Below are 18,493 nucleotides of genomic sequence, written 5' to 3'. Positions count from 1 at the left end.
TTACCAGGACCCCGCTCCACGACCACCACAGCAATCACTGATCAAGCAAGCCCTTGGGACACCAAGACCCTGGCGGACAAATTGCTGAGAAAGAAGATGCTTGGAAGTGACTGTTTCATTGCAAGCAGGACAGGGTAGCTTTATAACAGCGAGATCTGCTGGGCACGTAGCCAGGTGTGCTTGACATCAGGTGGGCCCGACACAGCGCCGTGGGAAGGACAAACACACTCCTCTCTGCAGGGCTCGCCCCGAGTCACTGAGGGGTCAGTCGGGCACATCCAGCTGGCGAGGGCCTGGACACCCCAAAAATGTCAGCATGCAGGGAACTGCAGTAATTGAGACTTGGGAGGACAGGAACAGGCTGCGGAGAGAGGAGAACGGCCACAGGAGCTCCTCAACAGACGACCCTTAACGGCAGGGTTCCCCTGTATGTGGGGGTGCAGGGAGAGGAGAGAGAGAGAGATAAGACAGACAGACAGAGACAGAGAGTTACGGAAACAGAGTGAGCATCCGCTGGGGGTCCATCCCTTGTGCTGACACACTTGGTGAGCGTGTGACCAGGAAATAGTAGAGGGTGGGGTGTGAGTGGGTTGTCCCCACGGGGTGTTAAATCACCCCCTGGTGCGGGGTGATTCTCGGTTCAAAGACACACTTGCTTCTTACCAAATGTCCCCGGGTCCACCCTTCCACGTGGCACTTGCGCCCCGGGAGATCTGGCTCGGCTGGTCTCCTGCTGTGGTGGACTCTAGCCCTTCACAGAAACGCTGCTGACCCTGTCCCCCCCCGCTGCCCCCCACCACCACATCTGCCAGCTCTATGCGCTCAGGTGCTCTGCTGCCCTCCTGTGGGCGCCCTCCCACTCTGACCTCCTTGCTGGGCGCCAGGCAGCAGCGTCCCTACCTCCAGCCCTTGAGTGTCTTTCTCAGTCACACACACCCTCGTGCCCTGCCCTGTAAGGCTCATGAGGCTCCCTGTGTTCAGATTCCTCTCCCAAAGGGAGCCTCCATGGCTGGCTTGTCTGAAATAGCCCCCCTATGGCTCTGTGCCTGCTGATCTGCCCTTCTCCTGGTAGAGAAATGTGACCTTATTTCTCCCTCCCTCTCTCCCCGTCCCCCCACACTAGAACGTGGGCTCCAGGCCCAGGCCCAGGACACCTGGCTGTGCATGTGTGCAAGGATGGCCCGGCTTTCCCCAGGGCTATCACCCCATCTCCTGGGACAGGGCCTCCTGACTACACCCCCAAGGAGTCTATCCAGCTGGCACCTAAACTCCTCACCAAGGCCCTCTTTGCTTTGGCTTTTCCTTTCTCTGCCTTTCTCCCCCCCCCCCCCTTTGCCTTAAACAGAAAAGTATAAAACTGAAGCATGCATTTAAAACAGTAAATGCTCTCACTCATTTATGGATAATTAAGACCATTATAAAATGATGAACAAAAATAGATACAGAGGCAGAGCAATATCAAACAGACTACAGCGGGAAGGCCAGGGAGGGTTGGGGGGGGGGGGGTGGGTAAGAGATCAACCAAAGGACTTGTATGCATGCATATAAGCATAACCAATGGACACAAGACACTGGGGGATATGGGAGGCTAGAGGAAGGTCAAGGGGAGAAAAAAAAAAGACATATATAATACTCTTTGTAATACTTTAAGCAATAAAACAATTAAAAAAAATAAAACATTGAATGAATCCAATAAAATTTCAGGCAAAATGTCCTCTTAGCGGAAGACACTTCTTTTCCCGTTTTCTGCCCCCGTCCCCTGCTTGGCTCCACGTTTTAGGGCTGGTGGTCATTTAAGCAAGCAGCTTCCCTGTGTTGTGAGAGGCCTGGGCGGACTTTGGCCCCTGTGTTTGCAGATCTGTCCCTGGGCCGCTGTCAGAATGGCGGGCTGCGTCCGGCTGCTCCTGCTCCTCCTGGGCCTCCACGGCGCCGAGCCCTCAGGTGGGTGTCGCCCTCCTAACTGTGTCCTCCAGGACCGTGTGGGTTTGGTCCGGGGGCTTTTTCTAGGACAGAGGAGCCCCTGGGTGGCCAGCGGGTCTTCACTCAGCTCCCAAAGAGCTTCCTGTTCTCTTTATAATTCATGACAAATATGTTGGAAATGATGGGATCCCTTGGGGTCCTCCCAGAAGAGATGGCCCGAAAGAATCGAGAGGTTGGACCTGGTCTGATGGGGACAGGAGAGGAGGCAGCCAGGCCTCAGGAAGTGGCAGCGCCATGTACTCTGACTCCCAGGAGCGGGCATGGCAATCCCTGGGGAATCCGTCGCTGCTGACGGCATCTCCATTCTTATCTTGCTCCGTAGTATTTCTTTCTGCCTCCAAAGCAAGTGACGTTCTGGTCAGAGCGAAGCGTGCTGGCTCCTATCTTTTGGAAGAAATCTTTGAGGGAAATTTGGAAAAAGAATGTTATGAAGAAATTTGTGTCTATGAAGAAGCAAGAGAAGTATTTGAAGTTGATGAGACTACTGTATGTACCCTCACCATGAGCTCACCCACTTTCTGATTATTCCAATTTCTGCTGCCCGAGAGGGCATACTTTCTCAAAAAGACAAAGCTAAATTAATGACCTGTTTACTTACCTGTGAGGCTGACTTAATCCTAATTTTACTGATGAGGAAACAGAGAAGTGAAATAATTTTCCCATCTAGTACATAGGATACTAACTCAGTTCCACACCCCTAAACACCTTCTTCCGATTAAGCACATCACCACACTGATTAGCTTACTCATCACAAACATCAGTCAGCTTGTCATGACGCTGACAGAATTTGACATTTTTAATAGAGACCTAATTGCTTCAATATATCAACAGATTTTTAAGGAACAAAAAGCCTCTCTAGAGTGTCTACATAGTAAAAATATCTCTCATCATCTGTAATTTGGATTAAAACTGACTATATGTATACTCTAAATAATAGAGGCAAACAATTCTTGCTTATTCGTAAATTTATCAGAAGATAGAGAAGCCAGTCAAATCTGACAGGTCTAATACGTAAAATATTTAATAAAGATCTCCTAGTTTTACATATACCAGTAGCAATATTTAAAGTTATTCTGAATAAAATATCGACCTGTTTCCCTAGTATATTTTTTAAATCACTGTTTCTTGCATGCTTAGCTATGTCCTCTTAATTTGATATTATTCATGTTGTTACAAGTCCAAGTATGATTGGAAGGTGACAATCACTTGTTTACACTCTAGGCTTTAATTCCTAGTAATTATTCTAATTTTAGATACTCTAATTTTATATATGAGAGAACTCTTCTGAAATAGACCATCTTTTATAAAACTAGGAGAAATTAAAACTTCCTGGTTAAAGGAAAATTGTGGGGTTTTCTTATTTTTCAATTACAGTTGACATTTAGTATTACTTTATATTATTTTCAGATGAACAGCCTAATGGTTAGATACTTATATAATTTAGGAAGTGTTCTCCCAATAAGTCTAGTACCCATCTAACACCCTACATAATTATTGCAATGTTATTAATATTATTGACTATATTCCCTATGCTGTACTTTACATCCTCATGACTACTCTGAAACTACCAATTTGTACAACTTTTTTAAAAAATTCTCATTCAAGGATATGTTTTTATTGATTTGAGAGAGAGAGGAAGGGATTGAGAGAGAGAGACCTGAGAGAGAAATATTGATTGGTTGCCTCCTGTACATACCTCAACTGGGGATCGAACCCTCAACCTTTTGATGTATGGAATGATACTCCAACCAACTGAGCCATTCAGCCAGTGTTATCCATTTGTACTTCTTAATCATTTCACCTTTTTCTCCCATTCCTCTAACCCAGGGGTGGGCAAACTTTTTGACTCGAGGGCCACAGTGGGTTCTTAAACTGGACCGGAGGGCCGGAACAAAAGCATGGATGGAGTGTTTGTGTGAACTAATATAAGTTCAAAGTAAACATCATTACATAAAAGGGTATGGTCTTTTTTTTCAATAGTTTCATTCATTTCAAACAGGGCCGGATCCGGCCCTCAGGCCGTAGTTTGCCCACGGCTGCGAGTCTAACCCAATTCCCACCTGGCAACTGTCAGCCTGTTCTCTGCATCTATGAGTCTGTTTCTGTTTTTTTTGTTCATTTATCTTGTTCTTTAGATTCTACATATAAGTGAAACCATATGGTATTTGTCTTTCTCTGTCTGGCCTATCACTTAGCATACTACCCTCTAGGTCCATCTGGAAAATTGTCCTCTTAATTTGACATCATTCAGGTTGTTACAAGTCCAAGTATGATTGGGAGATGGCAACCACTTGTTTACGTTCTAGGCTTTAATTACGAGTATCTTAATTTTAGATAGCCCCCACCCAAACTAACCTTACACATACACATACCCACTTTTGATTGTTGTTTCATTGGCTTATAAAAAAGTGGTGTTAGTGCTTTTTTTTTTTTTTTTTCAAAGAATTTTTTTTTAATATATTTTATTGATTTTTTTACAGAGAGGAAGGGAGAGGAATAGAGAGTTAGAAACATCGATGAGAGAGAAACATTGATCAACTGCCTACTGCACACCTCCTGCTGGGGATGTGCCTGCAACCAAGGTACATGCCCTTGACCGGAATTGAACCTGGGACCCTTCAGTCCGCAGGCCGGCGCTCTATCCACTGAGCCAAACCGGTTAGGGCAAGTGTTAGTGCTTTGTATCCACATCATGCGCTCTGTAGAATAGGACATGAATGAAAACTGTGCCCCTGGAGGAGGGGAAGGTGACCTTGGGAGGCCATGGTCATGGTGTTTGTGCCACATCACAGACTATTATTTCTCCTCCCTTAAATAGGTTACAGAAAATACACGTGAAATGGGAAATGTTCCATGTATATTAAATAGAATATTAAGTAGACAATTTTTGCATTCTCAGTTTCAACCAGTATTTTTCTATTAAGTGGATAAAATCAACACTTGGTATCTTTAAGTCAATCGATGGGAGAAAATATTGTAAAAAATCATCTATTTGCAACCCTTTTATATTTTAATTTTACAGGATGAATTTTGGCAACGTTATATGGGTAAGTGGCCTCAACTCTTGCAGGGGTTATTTCCTCTTCTTTTTCCTTAAGATGAGGTAAGGCTTTCCACGTTTCACACGTAGGCATCTGGACACTCCCTGAGGACAAGGACGAGAAGGGTAGGAAAGTTCCCAAGGTCCTGGGGAGTCAGGGAGACGCTCCCTTCGGGGCTCGGGTGGCAGAGGCCAGAGGGTCCCCATTCTGAGCCGCTCCTCTCATTTTTGGGGCCTCACAGGCTCCCTGGGGCCTCTTGCTGAAGGGTCAGGACATGGTTAATTTGAGGAAAGTGACAGCTCATCCTAGGCTTGGGGGGATGCTGGGTGTCCCTTTAGGAGGAGCCCCCAGAAGACCACAGTGACTGAGGGCCACAGGGATGGACGAGGGGATTTAGAAGAGCTGGGGCAGCCAGCCACAGTCACCGGTCACCATGGTCGCTCAGCAAAGAAAGAAGAAGGTGAAGGAGGGGGACTTAGACAAACCTCATGGGCACACGTGGCTGGTGGGACCCCAGGGGACACATGAGGAGCGCCTGGCAGCCTAATCCAGGGGACATCAGGAGGAAGTAGATGATTCCACCTGCACAAGGTTCTCACATCCCTCTTGGCAGGTGGCTCCCCATGTGTCTCCCAGCCCTGCCTCAACAACGGGTCCTGCCAGGACAACATCCGCAGCTACACCTGCACTTGCTCCTCGGGCTATGAGGGCAAGGACTGTGCCTTCGGTGAGTCCCCAGCCACCCTGCCGCACCCCAACCGTACAGAGATGGGCTCCCAGGAGTGAGCAAAGGGTGCTTGTGGGAACCTAGTTCCAACCCAGTTCTCCACTGAAAACCATTCTGTGAATGGCCCTCCTGCCTTCCAAACACGCATCCCTACAGTTTCCACAGCTTAGAGTCCCCTCCCAGTCCTCCCAAACCCAGCCCTGCCTAACCCATTTACAATCTGCTCTCCAGAATTCCTGGAACCCGACCCACCCCAAGCAGGGTGATGGGATCTGAAAGGTTCCTCTGTAAGGGGGAATCACACACAGGCTGGCTCAGAGGCAGGCATGGGTGTGAGATTTACAGCTTCATGAACTAATATTCTTGGCAGAAGTGGGAAGAAATTAATTTCCTATCAATAATTATCCGATATGGAAATAAATTCACTTAATCCTTTCAATGCCTCTGGTCAATACAGAGTCCGTTTTCTGGGGAAAAATATGATTCTCAGCCCAGATCTCTCCACTAAAGTCCATCTCTCTCCTCTAACTGCCACCTTAAGAGCCCCACGTAATGTTTCACAGACATCCCAAACCTAACACATGCCAAAGCAAGGTTTTGATCCTCATCCCAGCTGCTCAGCCACCCACATGGGGTCCCATTAGAACCCTCCCATCCCACATCCCCGCCTGAAGCGGGAAGTGAAAGTTGTGAAAGTGGGCAGAGGCCTTGCAATATGTACACATATATCCATGACCAAGTTACATTTTCTGAGGACAAAGACAAGGGCTGTCACTCACTGAACCTTTGCTTTCTCCGTGCACATTCCTGAAGACGGAAGTGTGGGAAGTGCTTCTATGGGGAACCAAAAATCTGTAAAGAATGAGAACATTTGGACTGAAAAGCCAGAGCCCCAAGGCACAAGGAAATTTAAAAACGACTATTTCCATGTTAGCACGTCTAGTTTTCCCTTTATTTCCTTTTCAGCTAAAAATGAATGTCACCCTTTGAGGACTGATGGGTGTCAACACTTTTGCCAGCCGGGACAGGACTCCTACATTTGCAGCTGTGCACAGGGGTATAAACTGGGCCAAGACTACAAATCGTGCATCCCACATGGTGAGTTCTCAATCCAGTGAGAAAAGGTGGTCTCTCCCTTTCCTACCCTGTCGGCTCCCATACACACCCCCACTCCTCCTACAATAACATCTGAAAAGCCACCTCTTGTCTATGAGATGAGGAGTCACTATGACGCGGCCAGCCCTCCCCTCCTCCACGCTGAAGCTTGCCTGAGTCCTAGCATTATCTTAGCTAACCTACAAACACTGAGAGCACATGATTTAACTTCACCTGTGGCTCCATGCTAATGATATGCTAAGGCCACTCAACCACTTGCTATAACGTGCACTGGTCAGACACTCCAACCGGTAGGTTAGCTTGCTGCTGGGGTCCTATCGGGACTGAGCAAGACAGGCCAGACACACCCTGGAGCCATCCCAAGGTGCCTCCCCAGCTGGCCAACCTCCCACATCCCTCTGCAGCCCCAGCCTTGGGTGGGTGGGCGTAATCAACCAAAGACCATCCTATATAATAAAAGGCTAATATGCAAATTGACCAAATGGCAGAACAACTGGTCACTATGACATGCACTGACCACCGGGGGCCAGATGCTCAATGCAGGAGCTGCCCACTGGTGGACAGTGAACTCCCACAGGGGGAGCACCGCTCAGCCAGAAGCACGGCTCACAGCTGGCAAGTGCAGCCGCAGTGGCAGAAGCCTCTCCCACCTCCGCAGCAGCGCTAAGCATGTCTGACTGACAGCTTAGGTCCACTCCTGAGGGACCCCCCCCCAGAGTGCATGAATTTCATGCACTGGGCCTCTAGTCTCAAAATGATGGGCATGAAGAAGCCAGATTCAAGTAGTTAGCACCATTTGAGTAGATAAAACCCGATGTTTGACTTGGAAGGCATTGACCTTTCTTATGTTGTCACCACAAATGAAGACAAGTGTGCGTGTGGAATGCTGAATTCTGAGTGCATCAGGGCGACACAGAGGAGCCGGCGGAATCTTCAGATTTTCCCATGGCAGGTAACAGAAACATTTTGTAAACATGTTTTCACTTTTAGTTACAGGTTTCATCCTCCTTGTCATTTCCATGGTCTTTGCCAACCAAATAGAAACATAATGACTAAGTGAAAGAGGCATTTTTGATTTAAGTGAACCATTAACTAATCTCAAAGTCCTACTTCAGAGCACTTTCTAATGCTGAATTCACAACTTTAGCAGTCTTCATTCTTTCACCAAATAAAAACTAGTTTTATTTATAGCCACCCTAGATCCAATGTCATTTCTCTCAGACCATAGGTAACCTAGAGTCGCACTTGGGTGGGTAAGGTGACATGGGCCTGACGAGTGACCACAGGAAAGGCAGGTGGCCAGAGTGAAGGACACAGGCTCTCCACTCCCCAGCCTCCTAGCTGGAACTCCAGCTCCACTATTGTGTGGAGGAAATTTGGAAGTTAAATATTCTATTTATATTTAACTAGAGGCCCGATGCATGAAATTCATGCAAGAGTAGGCCTTCCTTCCCCCAGCTGCTAGCACCGGCTTCCCTCTGGCACCCGGGACCCGGGCTTTTCTTGCAGCCCTAGCTTTGTCCGGAAGGTCGTCTGGAAGGACGTCTGGTCTAATTTGCACATTATGCTTTTATTATTATAGATTATTATAGATGGCCACTCTTGACATTTAAAGATTAATTTATAACGTGCCAATATATAAAGTTAGTATTTTCATCCCCCCGCCAAGTTATTTCAAGCACCTCACAATAGCCATCTGCTATTTTAACCAGCATTTCATTCTTTTCTTGCTTTTTTAGTTATTCCATAAAATAAGTATTACTTTCATTATTATGGCTTATATCACCAATGTAGATTTTAATTTACATATGTTTGCCATTTTTCTTGCCTCTAATGCAGATCATCTCTTTTATTTGTACACCTTTTTTGTTTAATGTACACCTTTTTTACTTGTGGGTTTTTGTTTTTGTTAATCCTCACCAGAGGATATTTTTTCCATTGATTTTCAGAGAGAGTGGGAGGAAGGAGAGAGGGAGAGAGAGAAACATCACTGTGAGAGAGGAACATCAATGTGAGAGAGACACATCGATTGGTTGCCTCCTGCAGGCACCCCAGCCAGGATCTGGCCTGCAACCCAGGTGCATGTCCTTGACCAGGGATTGAATCTGAGACTCTTCAGTCCATGGGCCAACACTCTAGCCACTGAGTTACACCAGCCAGGCCCTGAAGTGCACCCTTTAGAATAGCCCTGTCAATAGAAATATAATGTAAGCTGCATATGTAACTGAAATTTCCTAGTCACACTAATGAAAGTAAAGCAGATCAAATGAATTTGGATAGTGAATTTTATTTACCAGTACTCCAATATGTCTAAATACTATTATTTCAACATGTAACAAATATAAAAAATTGAGATATTTACATCTTTTCTTCATTACTAATCTTTGACATCTGGGGTGTTTTACACTTGGAGAACATTCAATTTGGACCAGTCACCTGTCAAATGCTCAGTAACCACATGTGACTGCAACGTTGGACAGCCTAGCGTTCGCAGTTTCTTTACAGGGTCTGTGAGTAATGCGCCTCGGTGTGTGTGTGTCGAACATTTTAAGCCGGTTGAGTCAGCAGAATCACTGGCTGCTAGGAGGAGCCCTATGCAGACAACTGATAAGAGCTCAGTAACCACTGCAATGACCCAGAGTTGAAAGGAGATTGAGTGAAGGGAGATAAAATGATGGAAAGGGACAAAACCAGAATGGTCCAGTTATCAGCTGGTGAACTTGATCTTCTGTTGCCTTTTCTCCTTGTTCTCTCTTTTTAAATTAAATTTATTGAGGTGACATTGGTTAATAGGATCATATTCCTTAAGCTTTCTAAGACCTTCTTATTCATACTTGCACTCTTATCATCTTCATCAATGCACTAAGGCAGACCTCAGAACATGGGGAGTGGGGACTGGTGGATGGATGACAGTGGTGTTCTAGTTCTGCCAAGCGCACCGCCTTCAGTCTCCTAGCCCACTCAAGGGGACCTTAGTGGCCATTTTCATCTATAGAAGTAGTGTTAGTACCAACAAGACCAGGAGCTATTACCTGTGAGGTAAGCATTCTCTACATACAAATCAAACACATTTGCCAGACACACTTATATAGGCAAGCTAAATACTATTAGATTTTTACTCTGGTATAATAAATAGTTCTGAAATTATTTAACTGAATTAACTGGCCTAGGATATAGAGTTGAAAATTATCATTACAACTTGTTTCTTCCATTCTAGGTAAGAAATTGACACTATGTTCCACTGCATTTTACTACAAGTCTAGCACACTGATGCTGAAAATGCCGTCTTCCCTCAAACTTGGTGTTATACACCTATAAAATATAGTAATACAAGAATTGTAGTGAGGGTTAAAGAAAATGCACCTGACTTCTATAGGTAGTTAATACATGGTAACTATTATTAATAAACACTTAAGATTTTCAGAAATGAGGCTACATTAAATTTAAAAAACATTTATACTTTGCTTAGTATTTTTCATTTTATTAAGCTACTAAAAATTATAAGCAACATTTCTTGAGCCAGCACCTATGCTATGAGGGTACATTTTTTTTTTCTTTTGTTTAATCCACAAAATGACCTCACATTTCATCTCGTAATAGTGTTTGTTCTGAAATCTCGCTGGTCTGGTATTGACACTATTGATTAGTGTTAGCATGTAATCCCCCCCTCCAATCTTTTAAATTATATTTACAGTATGTTTTATAGGCAGTATATAGTTGGCTTTTAATTTTATACATCTGATGAACCCCTGCTTTTTTCATGGGAAATTTAGACCATTTTCTACTTATCTAGGTAGGCTTAAATTCATAATTTTGCTATTTGTTTTGTATTTTTCCCACCTGTTCTTTCCTTTTTTCTGCCTTCTATTGAATTACTTAATTTTTTATTGTTTTACCTTCTTTGTTAGCTAATTGACTAGAATTGTTTTTGCTTAGTGGCTGCTTTAGGCTAATTATACATCTTTGCTTTGTCAGTCCACAGTACCTTCAGCTGATACTCCTTCAGTGGCTATCTTTGGAGCCCATATTCTTTTTTTTTTCTTTTCTTTTTAAATATACTTTTATTGATTTCAGAGAGGGAGAGTTAGAAACATCAATGATGAAGAGAATCATTGTCTGCCTCTTGCATGCCCTCGACTGGGGATCGAGCCCACCACCAGGGCATGTGCCCTTGACTGGAATCGAACCCGGGACCCTTGAGTCCACAGGCCAATGAGCCAAACTGGCTAGGGCTGGAACCCATATTCTTAACCATCAGACTATACTGCCCCTAATCCTGCTAATTTTTACCACTAGCTATTATCTGTCTTGTTTTTTTGTCTTGTTTTTTTTTTTTTTTTTAAGGTAAAACTAATAGATTCCGAAGGAAAAGACTTCTGTGGTGGTGTTATAATAGAGGAAAATTTTGTGCTGACAACAGCAAAATGTTCACTGTTACACAGAAATATCAGTGTGAAAACCAGTAAGTATTTTAGCACTTATTTTTATAAGACCATGTTGGAAATAAACAGTATCCTATGTAGAATGAAAATTTAAAAACTAGAGTTTTGTTTTTAATGCAATATAGAACTGAATTTAGCTTCAATACTACTGAGCTACTTATAAACTGAGAAAGCATATGTAAAATACCTGGTGGAATATCTATGCATAGCAAGCAGCCAAATGCTAATATTCAGTCTGATAAAAATACAACGTAATTTGATACTGAAATGGGGAGGCTGTGGTATCAGGAAGGTAACTGACTGAAAATCAGAAGATCTGGGTTCAGATTCCCCTGTCACCCAAGGCCACGGCTGTGACATGGAGCTCCCCACCTAACTTCTCTGTGCCTCAGTCCTCATCAGTGAAAACTAGGCAGTAACTCTGTCCTGTAGGGAGGTTGCAAAGGTTCAGTGATAATCTGGGAAAGTGCTCTATTATGATTCTGAAGAACCTTATTATATTTCACTCCTCATCCTTGAATATTTTTCAGTCAATGATATGTCAACCTGAAAAATTACTTCTGACCAGCCCAGTTTTGATTAGCTTGAAGAAGTTCCCATAGTTTATTTTACCACTTCACCAAAGTAACTCATTTTGATTTTTTAAAAAATCTTCCATTTTTTATTTTTATTATTATTTTTTATTCTATTGACTTTTTACAGAGAGGGAGAGGGATAGAGTTAGAAACATCCATGAGAAACATCAATCAGCTGCCTCCTGCACACCCCCTACTGGGGATGTGCCTGCAACCAAGGCACATGCCCTTGACCGGAATCGAACCTGGACCCTTCAGTCGGCAAGCCAACGCTCCATCCACTGAGCCAAACCAGTTAGGGCTCATTTTGATTTTTTAAAGGAGAAGTATGAGGAATTAGTTGGAATACTTCATTCCACAGATGAAAAAAGGAGATCAGGACAATTAGCCATGGCATGTTTTATCGTGCCCAGCCTCTGCCTTGTCACAGGGTTCACTGAGAAATTAGTTTCATATTATTGTAACCTGAAAACCAGGCTTTAGGTTACAAAAGCCAGTGATTGTCCATTATTTCAGATTTTCCTAGAACGAGCAAGGACCCACTGACGATCGAGGTGAAGCGCATCCATGTGCACATGATGTATGAGGAGGAGACTGGGGACAATGACATTTCGCTCTTGGAGCTGGAGCTGCCCATCCAGTGCCCAGACATGGGGCTCCCCATCTGTATGCCCGAGCAGGACTTTGCAGAGCGCATCCTCATCCCGGGGACACAGGGCCTCCTCACTGGCTGGACATCCAACGGCTCTGAGCTGGGCAATGTGCCAATGCAGGTGCCCGTCATGCACATGGACAGTGAGGAGTGTGGCAGAGCCCTGAATGTGACAGTCACAACGAGGACGTACTGCGAGAGGGGAGCGGCAGCTGGAGGGGTGCAGTGGGCGGAAGGGAGCATGGTTGCCAGAAAACACAAAGGCACCTGGTTCCTGACAGGGATTCTATGCTCGGTGCCCACAGCAGAGTATGGACAGGAGTTTCTTCTCACCAAGGTTTCAAGATACTCACTCTGGTTTAGACAAATCATGAAGTGACTAAACCCAGCTAAGCCTCAAGAATAAAAGATGTGGTGGGATTACACACCTTAATTGCAAGCATGGAGTTAAATTAAAACATCACAACAAAACAGCTGTGACTGCCTCAGGACAACCAACTCGGTCTACAAACCGTTAGTAACTGCTTATGACCGCGATTTTCAACCGGCATGCTGCAACAATTTTTAAAACATGCAACACCTGGCTATTTTGGTCAGGGGCAAGGACCTCTTTTCCATTAGACCAGTGGTTCTCAACCGTGGCTGCACATTAGAATCACCTGGGAATCTTTTAAAAATGCTGATTTCTGGGCCTCATCCTCCGGAAATTCTGTTTGTTACTAATGTTGTGGCCCCACCCCATAACAAAGAAACAGAATTTTCAGAGGATGAGGCCTAGAAATCAGGATTTTAAAAAGATTCCCAGGTGATTCTAATGTGCAGCCAAGGTTGAGAACCACTGCCTTAGACTATCAAATAAAAAAAGGTCAACAGCCAACATAACAATAGCCGTCCAGTGTGAATGAATCAATTATTTTTGTCAGATTGGCAAAAAAAATATATTTTTTGGTGTACTGCAGAATTTTAGTAATTAGTTTGTGTATGCCATGAGATAAAAAAGGCTGAAAATCGCTGGCTTATGAGTTCATTACTGAGTACTGTGAAAAGTTTTTTGCTTGGGACTTTTTAATCTAAACAGAGATTTTAAGAGAATGGGAGATAAGAGGGACCTCATAGTTGTGCCAGGTTTACCAATTGCCCGTGTGAGTGAAAGGGTTGCTCAGTGTTGGAAGAGCCACTAGAAGAGAGTCACCACAGGAGAAAATATCACAGAGGAATAGGTTATAGTTTTAGAGAAAGAATCAGGAAACATGAGAGGTTACAAGAAGATGGACAACATGGAGCCTTCAGACAGGGCCCTGTGCTCAGAAAGACACTTCCTGTGGAGGGAGACCTCCCAGGCAGGTTCCAGGGGCAGCTGATGAGGGCCGTGCTCAGCCTCTCCACTCTGCTTCTGAGCCAGCTAGCTGACACTCAGTGCCTCTCTCCTGGGCTCTACTGGTAAATGGAACAATAACAGCATCTACCAACCAGGGCTGAGTTAAAAAGTAGAACAGTGTTCAATCACAGTGATTATCTATTATCATCACAAAGACCGCAGCTTTGACATCACGGGAAAGACAGAACTTGAGTCCAGCCCCAAACCGTGCTTCCCTGCAGAACAGAACTCCAAGGGGGTCCGAATTTGTGCCAAAATGAAAAGTGAAAGCCAATGGATAGAAATGATGTTTACTTTTAAGTTAATCTCTTAACTCTTATTTAAGTTTAGGAAGTAGTAAAACTGCTCCTCCACTAAGTACATCTGATTTCCAAGCCTCCTGGAGTGAAATGAAAGAGCTTCCGAGGCTAACTGCTCTGCAGACCAGCAGACGGTGGAGAGGGCAGCTCTAACTCCAGATGCACATGCAGGGTAACAGTGGGCTGCTGAGGGCTCATTATAAAGAGCTGAAGAGCAGAGAGGATATTTTTAAGAAATTAAAAATGTGAGTTGAGAAATCAACTACAATAAAAACAATGAAAAAAAATCAAACACTTCAAGGCTAAATAGCATGCTATTAAACAATGATTGGGTTACCAAAAAGATCAAAGAATAAATAAAAAGCATCCTGGCAACAAACAATAATGAAAACACAAAAATCTAAAATATATGGGACACAGTGAAAGCAATCTTGAGAGGGAAATTCATAGCTCTACAGGCCTACCTCAAAAAACAAGAAAAAATGGTAATACATTATCTAACCCTACAACTCAAAGAATTAGAAAGAGAGCAACAAGAAAAGCCCAGAGTAGGCAGAAGGAAGGAAATAATAAAGATCAGAGCAGAAATAAACAACATAGACAACAACAACAAAAAAAAGATCAATAAAACCATGAGCTGGTTCTTTGAAAGGAAAAACAAGACTGACGAACCTCTAGCCAGGCTCACCAAGAAGCAAAGAGAGAGGACCCAAATAAACAAAATAAAAAATGAAAGAAGTGAAGTAACAACCAACCCCACAGAAATACAAAAGATTATGAAAAATTACTATGAACAACTCTATTCCAATAAACTGGACAACCTAGATGAAATGGACATGTTCTTAGAAAAATACAAGCTTCCAAAACTCAATCAGAAAGAATAAAAAAATTTTAATAGGCCAATAATAACTGAAGAAATTGAAGCAGTAATCAAAAATCTTCCAGCAAACAAAACCCCTGGTCCGGACGGCTTTACAGGAGAGTTCTAGAAAGCATTCAAAGAACTAAAACCTATCCTCCTCAGACTATTCCCAAAAATTCAAGAGGAAGGCACATTTCCAAGCTCTTTCTATGAAGCCAGCATTACTCTAATTCCCAAACCAGATAAAGACACCACAAAGAAAGAGAACTACAGGCCAATATTCTTGATGAACACAGATACTAAAATCCTCAACAAAATTCTAGCAAATCGAATCCAGCATTACATTAGAAAGATCATACACCATGACAAGTGGGATTTACTCTGGGGATGCAAGGATGGTACAATATCCCCAAATCAATAAACATGACACATCACATAAACAAATTGAGAATCAAAAATCACATAATCATATCAACTGATGCAGAAAAAGCATTTAACAAAATCCAACATCCTTTCTTGATAAAAACTCTCAGCAAAGTGGGAATAGCGGGATCATACCTCAACATAAAAAAAGCTTTACATGACAAACATACAGTCAACATCATACTCAATGGACAAAATCTAAATTCATTTCCCCTAAGAACAGGAACAAGACAGGGATGCCCACTTTCACCACTCCTGTTTGATATAGTACTGGAAGTGTTAGCCACAGCGATCAAACAAGAAGAAGAAATAAAAGGCATCCAAATTAGAAAAGAAGTAAAACTGTCTTTATTCGCAGATGACATGATACTGTACATAGAAAACCCCAAAGACTCCATCAAAAAACTACTAGACTTAATAAATGAATTCAGCAATGAATTCAGCAATGTAGCAGGATACAAAATCAACACCCAGAAATCTATGGCTTTTTTATACACCAACAATGAACTCATAGAAAGAGAAACTAAAAAAAACAATCCTGTTTACCACTGCACCAAAAAAATTAAGATAGCTAGGAATAAACTTAACTAAGGAGATAAAAGACCTGTACTCGGAAAACTATAGGACACTGAAAAAAGAGATAGAGGAAGACATAAACAAATGGAAGAACATACCGTGTTCATGGATTGGTAGAATCAATACCATTAAAATGCCATACTACCCAAAGCAATTTAGAGATTTAATGCAATCCGCATTAAAATATCAATTCACAGACCTAGAATAAACTCTCCAAAAATTCATCTGGAATAAAAAAAGCTGCAGCAACAAATAGCTGCAGCAATCCTGAGAAAGAAGACCAAAGTTGGAGGGATCACAATACCAGATATCAAGCTATATTATAAAACTACGGTTCTCAAAACTGCCTGGTACTGGCACAAGAACAGACATATAGACCAATGGAACAGAACAGAAAACCCAGAAATAGACCCAAGCCATTATGCTCAATTAATATTGACAAAGGAGGAAAGAGCATACAATGGAGTCAAGACAGCCTCTTCAATAAATGGTGCTGGGAAAACTGGTCAGATACATGCAAAAAAATAGAACTAGATCACCAATTTACACCATACACAAAAACAAACTCAAAATGGTTAAAGGACTTAAATGTAAGCCGGGAAACCATAAAAATCTTACAAGACTCCATAGGCCGCATAATATCAGACATACGTTTAGCAATATCTTTATCGATATAGCTCCTAGGGCAACGGAAACTAAGGAGGAAATAAACAAATGGTACTACATCAAAATAAAAAGCTTCTGTACAGCAAAAGAAACCATCAACAAAACAACAAGAAAGCCCACTGCATGGGTAAGCATATTTGCCAATGTTATCTCCGAGAAGGCTTTAATCTCCAACATTTACAGAGAACTCATACAACTTAACAAAAGGAAGATAAATAATCCAATCAAAAATGGGCAAAGGACCTAAGCAGACACTTTTCTAAAGAGGACATACAGAAGGCTGAGAGACATATGAAAATGTGCTCAAAGTCACTGATCATCCAAGAGATGCAAATCAAAACAACAATGAGGTACCATCTCACACCTATCATGGCTATCATCAACAAATCAACAAACAAGTGCTGGCGAGGATGTGGAGAAAAAGGAAACTTCTTGCACTGCTGGTGGGAATGCAGACTGGTGCAGCCACTGGGAAAACAGTATGGAGTTTCCTCTAAAAGTTAAAAATGGAACTCCCATTTGACCCAGTGATCCCACTTCTAGGACTATATCCCAAGAAACCAGAAATACCAATCAGAAAGGATATATGCACCACTATGTTCATAGCAGCACAATTCACCATAGCTAAGATTTGGAAACAGCCTAAGTGTCTATCAGCAGATGAGTGGATTTAAAAACTGTGGTACATCTACACAATGGAATACTATGCTGCTATAAAAAAAAGAAGGAACTTTTACCATGTGCAACAGCATGGATGGAACTGGAGAACATTATGCTAAGCAAAATAAGCAAGTTGGAGAAAGATAAATACCACATGATCTCACTCATATTCTATATAATAAAAACCTAGGTATCACGCCATCGTGCAACGCCCTCACAAGATGGCCAGCAGGGGAGGGCAGTTGGGTGCGACCAGGCCGGCAGGGGAGGGCAGTTGGGGGCAAGATCAGGCCAGCAGGGGAGGGCAGCTGGGGGCGACCAAGTCTGCAGGGGAGTGGTTAGGGGGAGATCAGGCTGGCAGGCAGAAGCGGTTAGGGCAGTGGTTCTCAACCTTCTGGCCCTTTAAATACAGTTCCTCATGTTGTGACCCAACCATAAAATTATTTTCGTTGCTACTTCATAACTGTAATCTTGCTACTGTTATGAATCGTAAATATCTGATATGCAGGATGGTCTTAGGTGACCCCTGTGAAAGGGTTGTTCGACCGCCAAAGGGGTCGCAACCCACAGGTTGAGAACTGCTGGGATTAGGGGCAATCAGGCAGGCAGGCAGGCGAGCTGTTAAGAACCAGCATTCCCAGATTGTGTGAGGGATGTCCGATTGGGTTTGGGCCTAAACCAGTAGTCGGACATCCCCCAAGGGGTTGTCCCAGATTGGAGAGGGTGCAGGCCGGGCTGAGGGACACCTCTCCTGCTGCCCCCCAACCCCCACACAAATTTCATGCACCAGGCCTCTAGTCTATACATATATATATATATATATATATATATATATGGCTAATATACAAAGTGTCCCCTTGGGAATTCGACTGGGAGACCAGAAATACCATGGCTCGCTATGACATGCACTGACCACCAGAGGGTGGTGCCGAATGAAGGAAGGCCCTGGCCAGCAGCTGGTAGCCAGGGAAGGAAGGCCCTGGCCAGGGAGACCCTACCTGGGTACGAATTTCATGCACCAGGCCTCTAGTGTGGGATATAATAATCAACATAAACTGATGAACAAAAATAGATCCAGAGACAAGGTGGCACTGAG

At 43.4% G+C, this 18,493-nt stretch overlaps 1 protein-coding gene across 1 annotated transcript; it reads left to right on the top strand.

The window, feature by feature from the left end:
• Positions 1-1,880: 1,880 nt before the first annotated feature.
• PROZ (protein Z, vitamin K dependent plasma glycoprotein) lies at positions 1,881-13,040 on the top strand (the record flags this gene model as incomplete). Its single annotated transcript, XM_081084799.1, has 8 exons — positions 1,881-1,941; positions 2,303-2,466; positions 5,003-5,027; positions 5,635-5,748; positions 6,715-6,846; positions 7,731-7,816; positions 11,209-11,326; positions 12,398-13,040. The coding sequence occupies 8 exons, from the start codon at positions 1,881-1,883 to the stop codon at positions 12,910-12,912; spliced, it is 1,215 nt and encodes a 404-aa protein (XP_080940925.1). The 3' UTR covers positions 12,913-13,040.
• Between the last annotated feature and the right edge of the window lie 5,453 nt (positions 13,041-18,493).

Source organism: Myotis nattereri (assembly GCF_964212035.1).
Source record: "Myotis nattereri genome assembly, chromosome: 2".
NCBI classification, from domain to species: Eukaryota; Metazoa; Chordata; class Mammalia; order Chiroptera; family Vespertilionidae; genus Myotis; species Myotis nattereri.
Note: the sequence above shows the minus strand (reverse complement) of the source record. Positions and strands in the feature narration are given on the sequence as shown.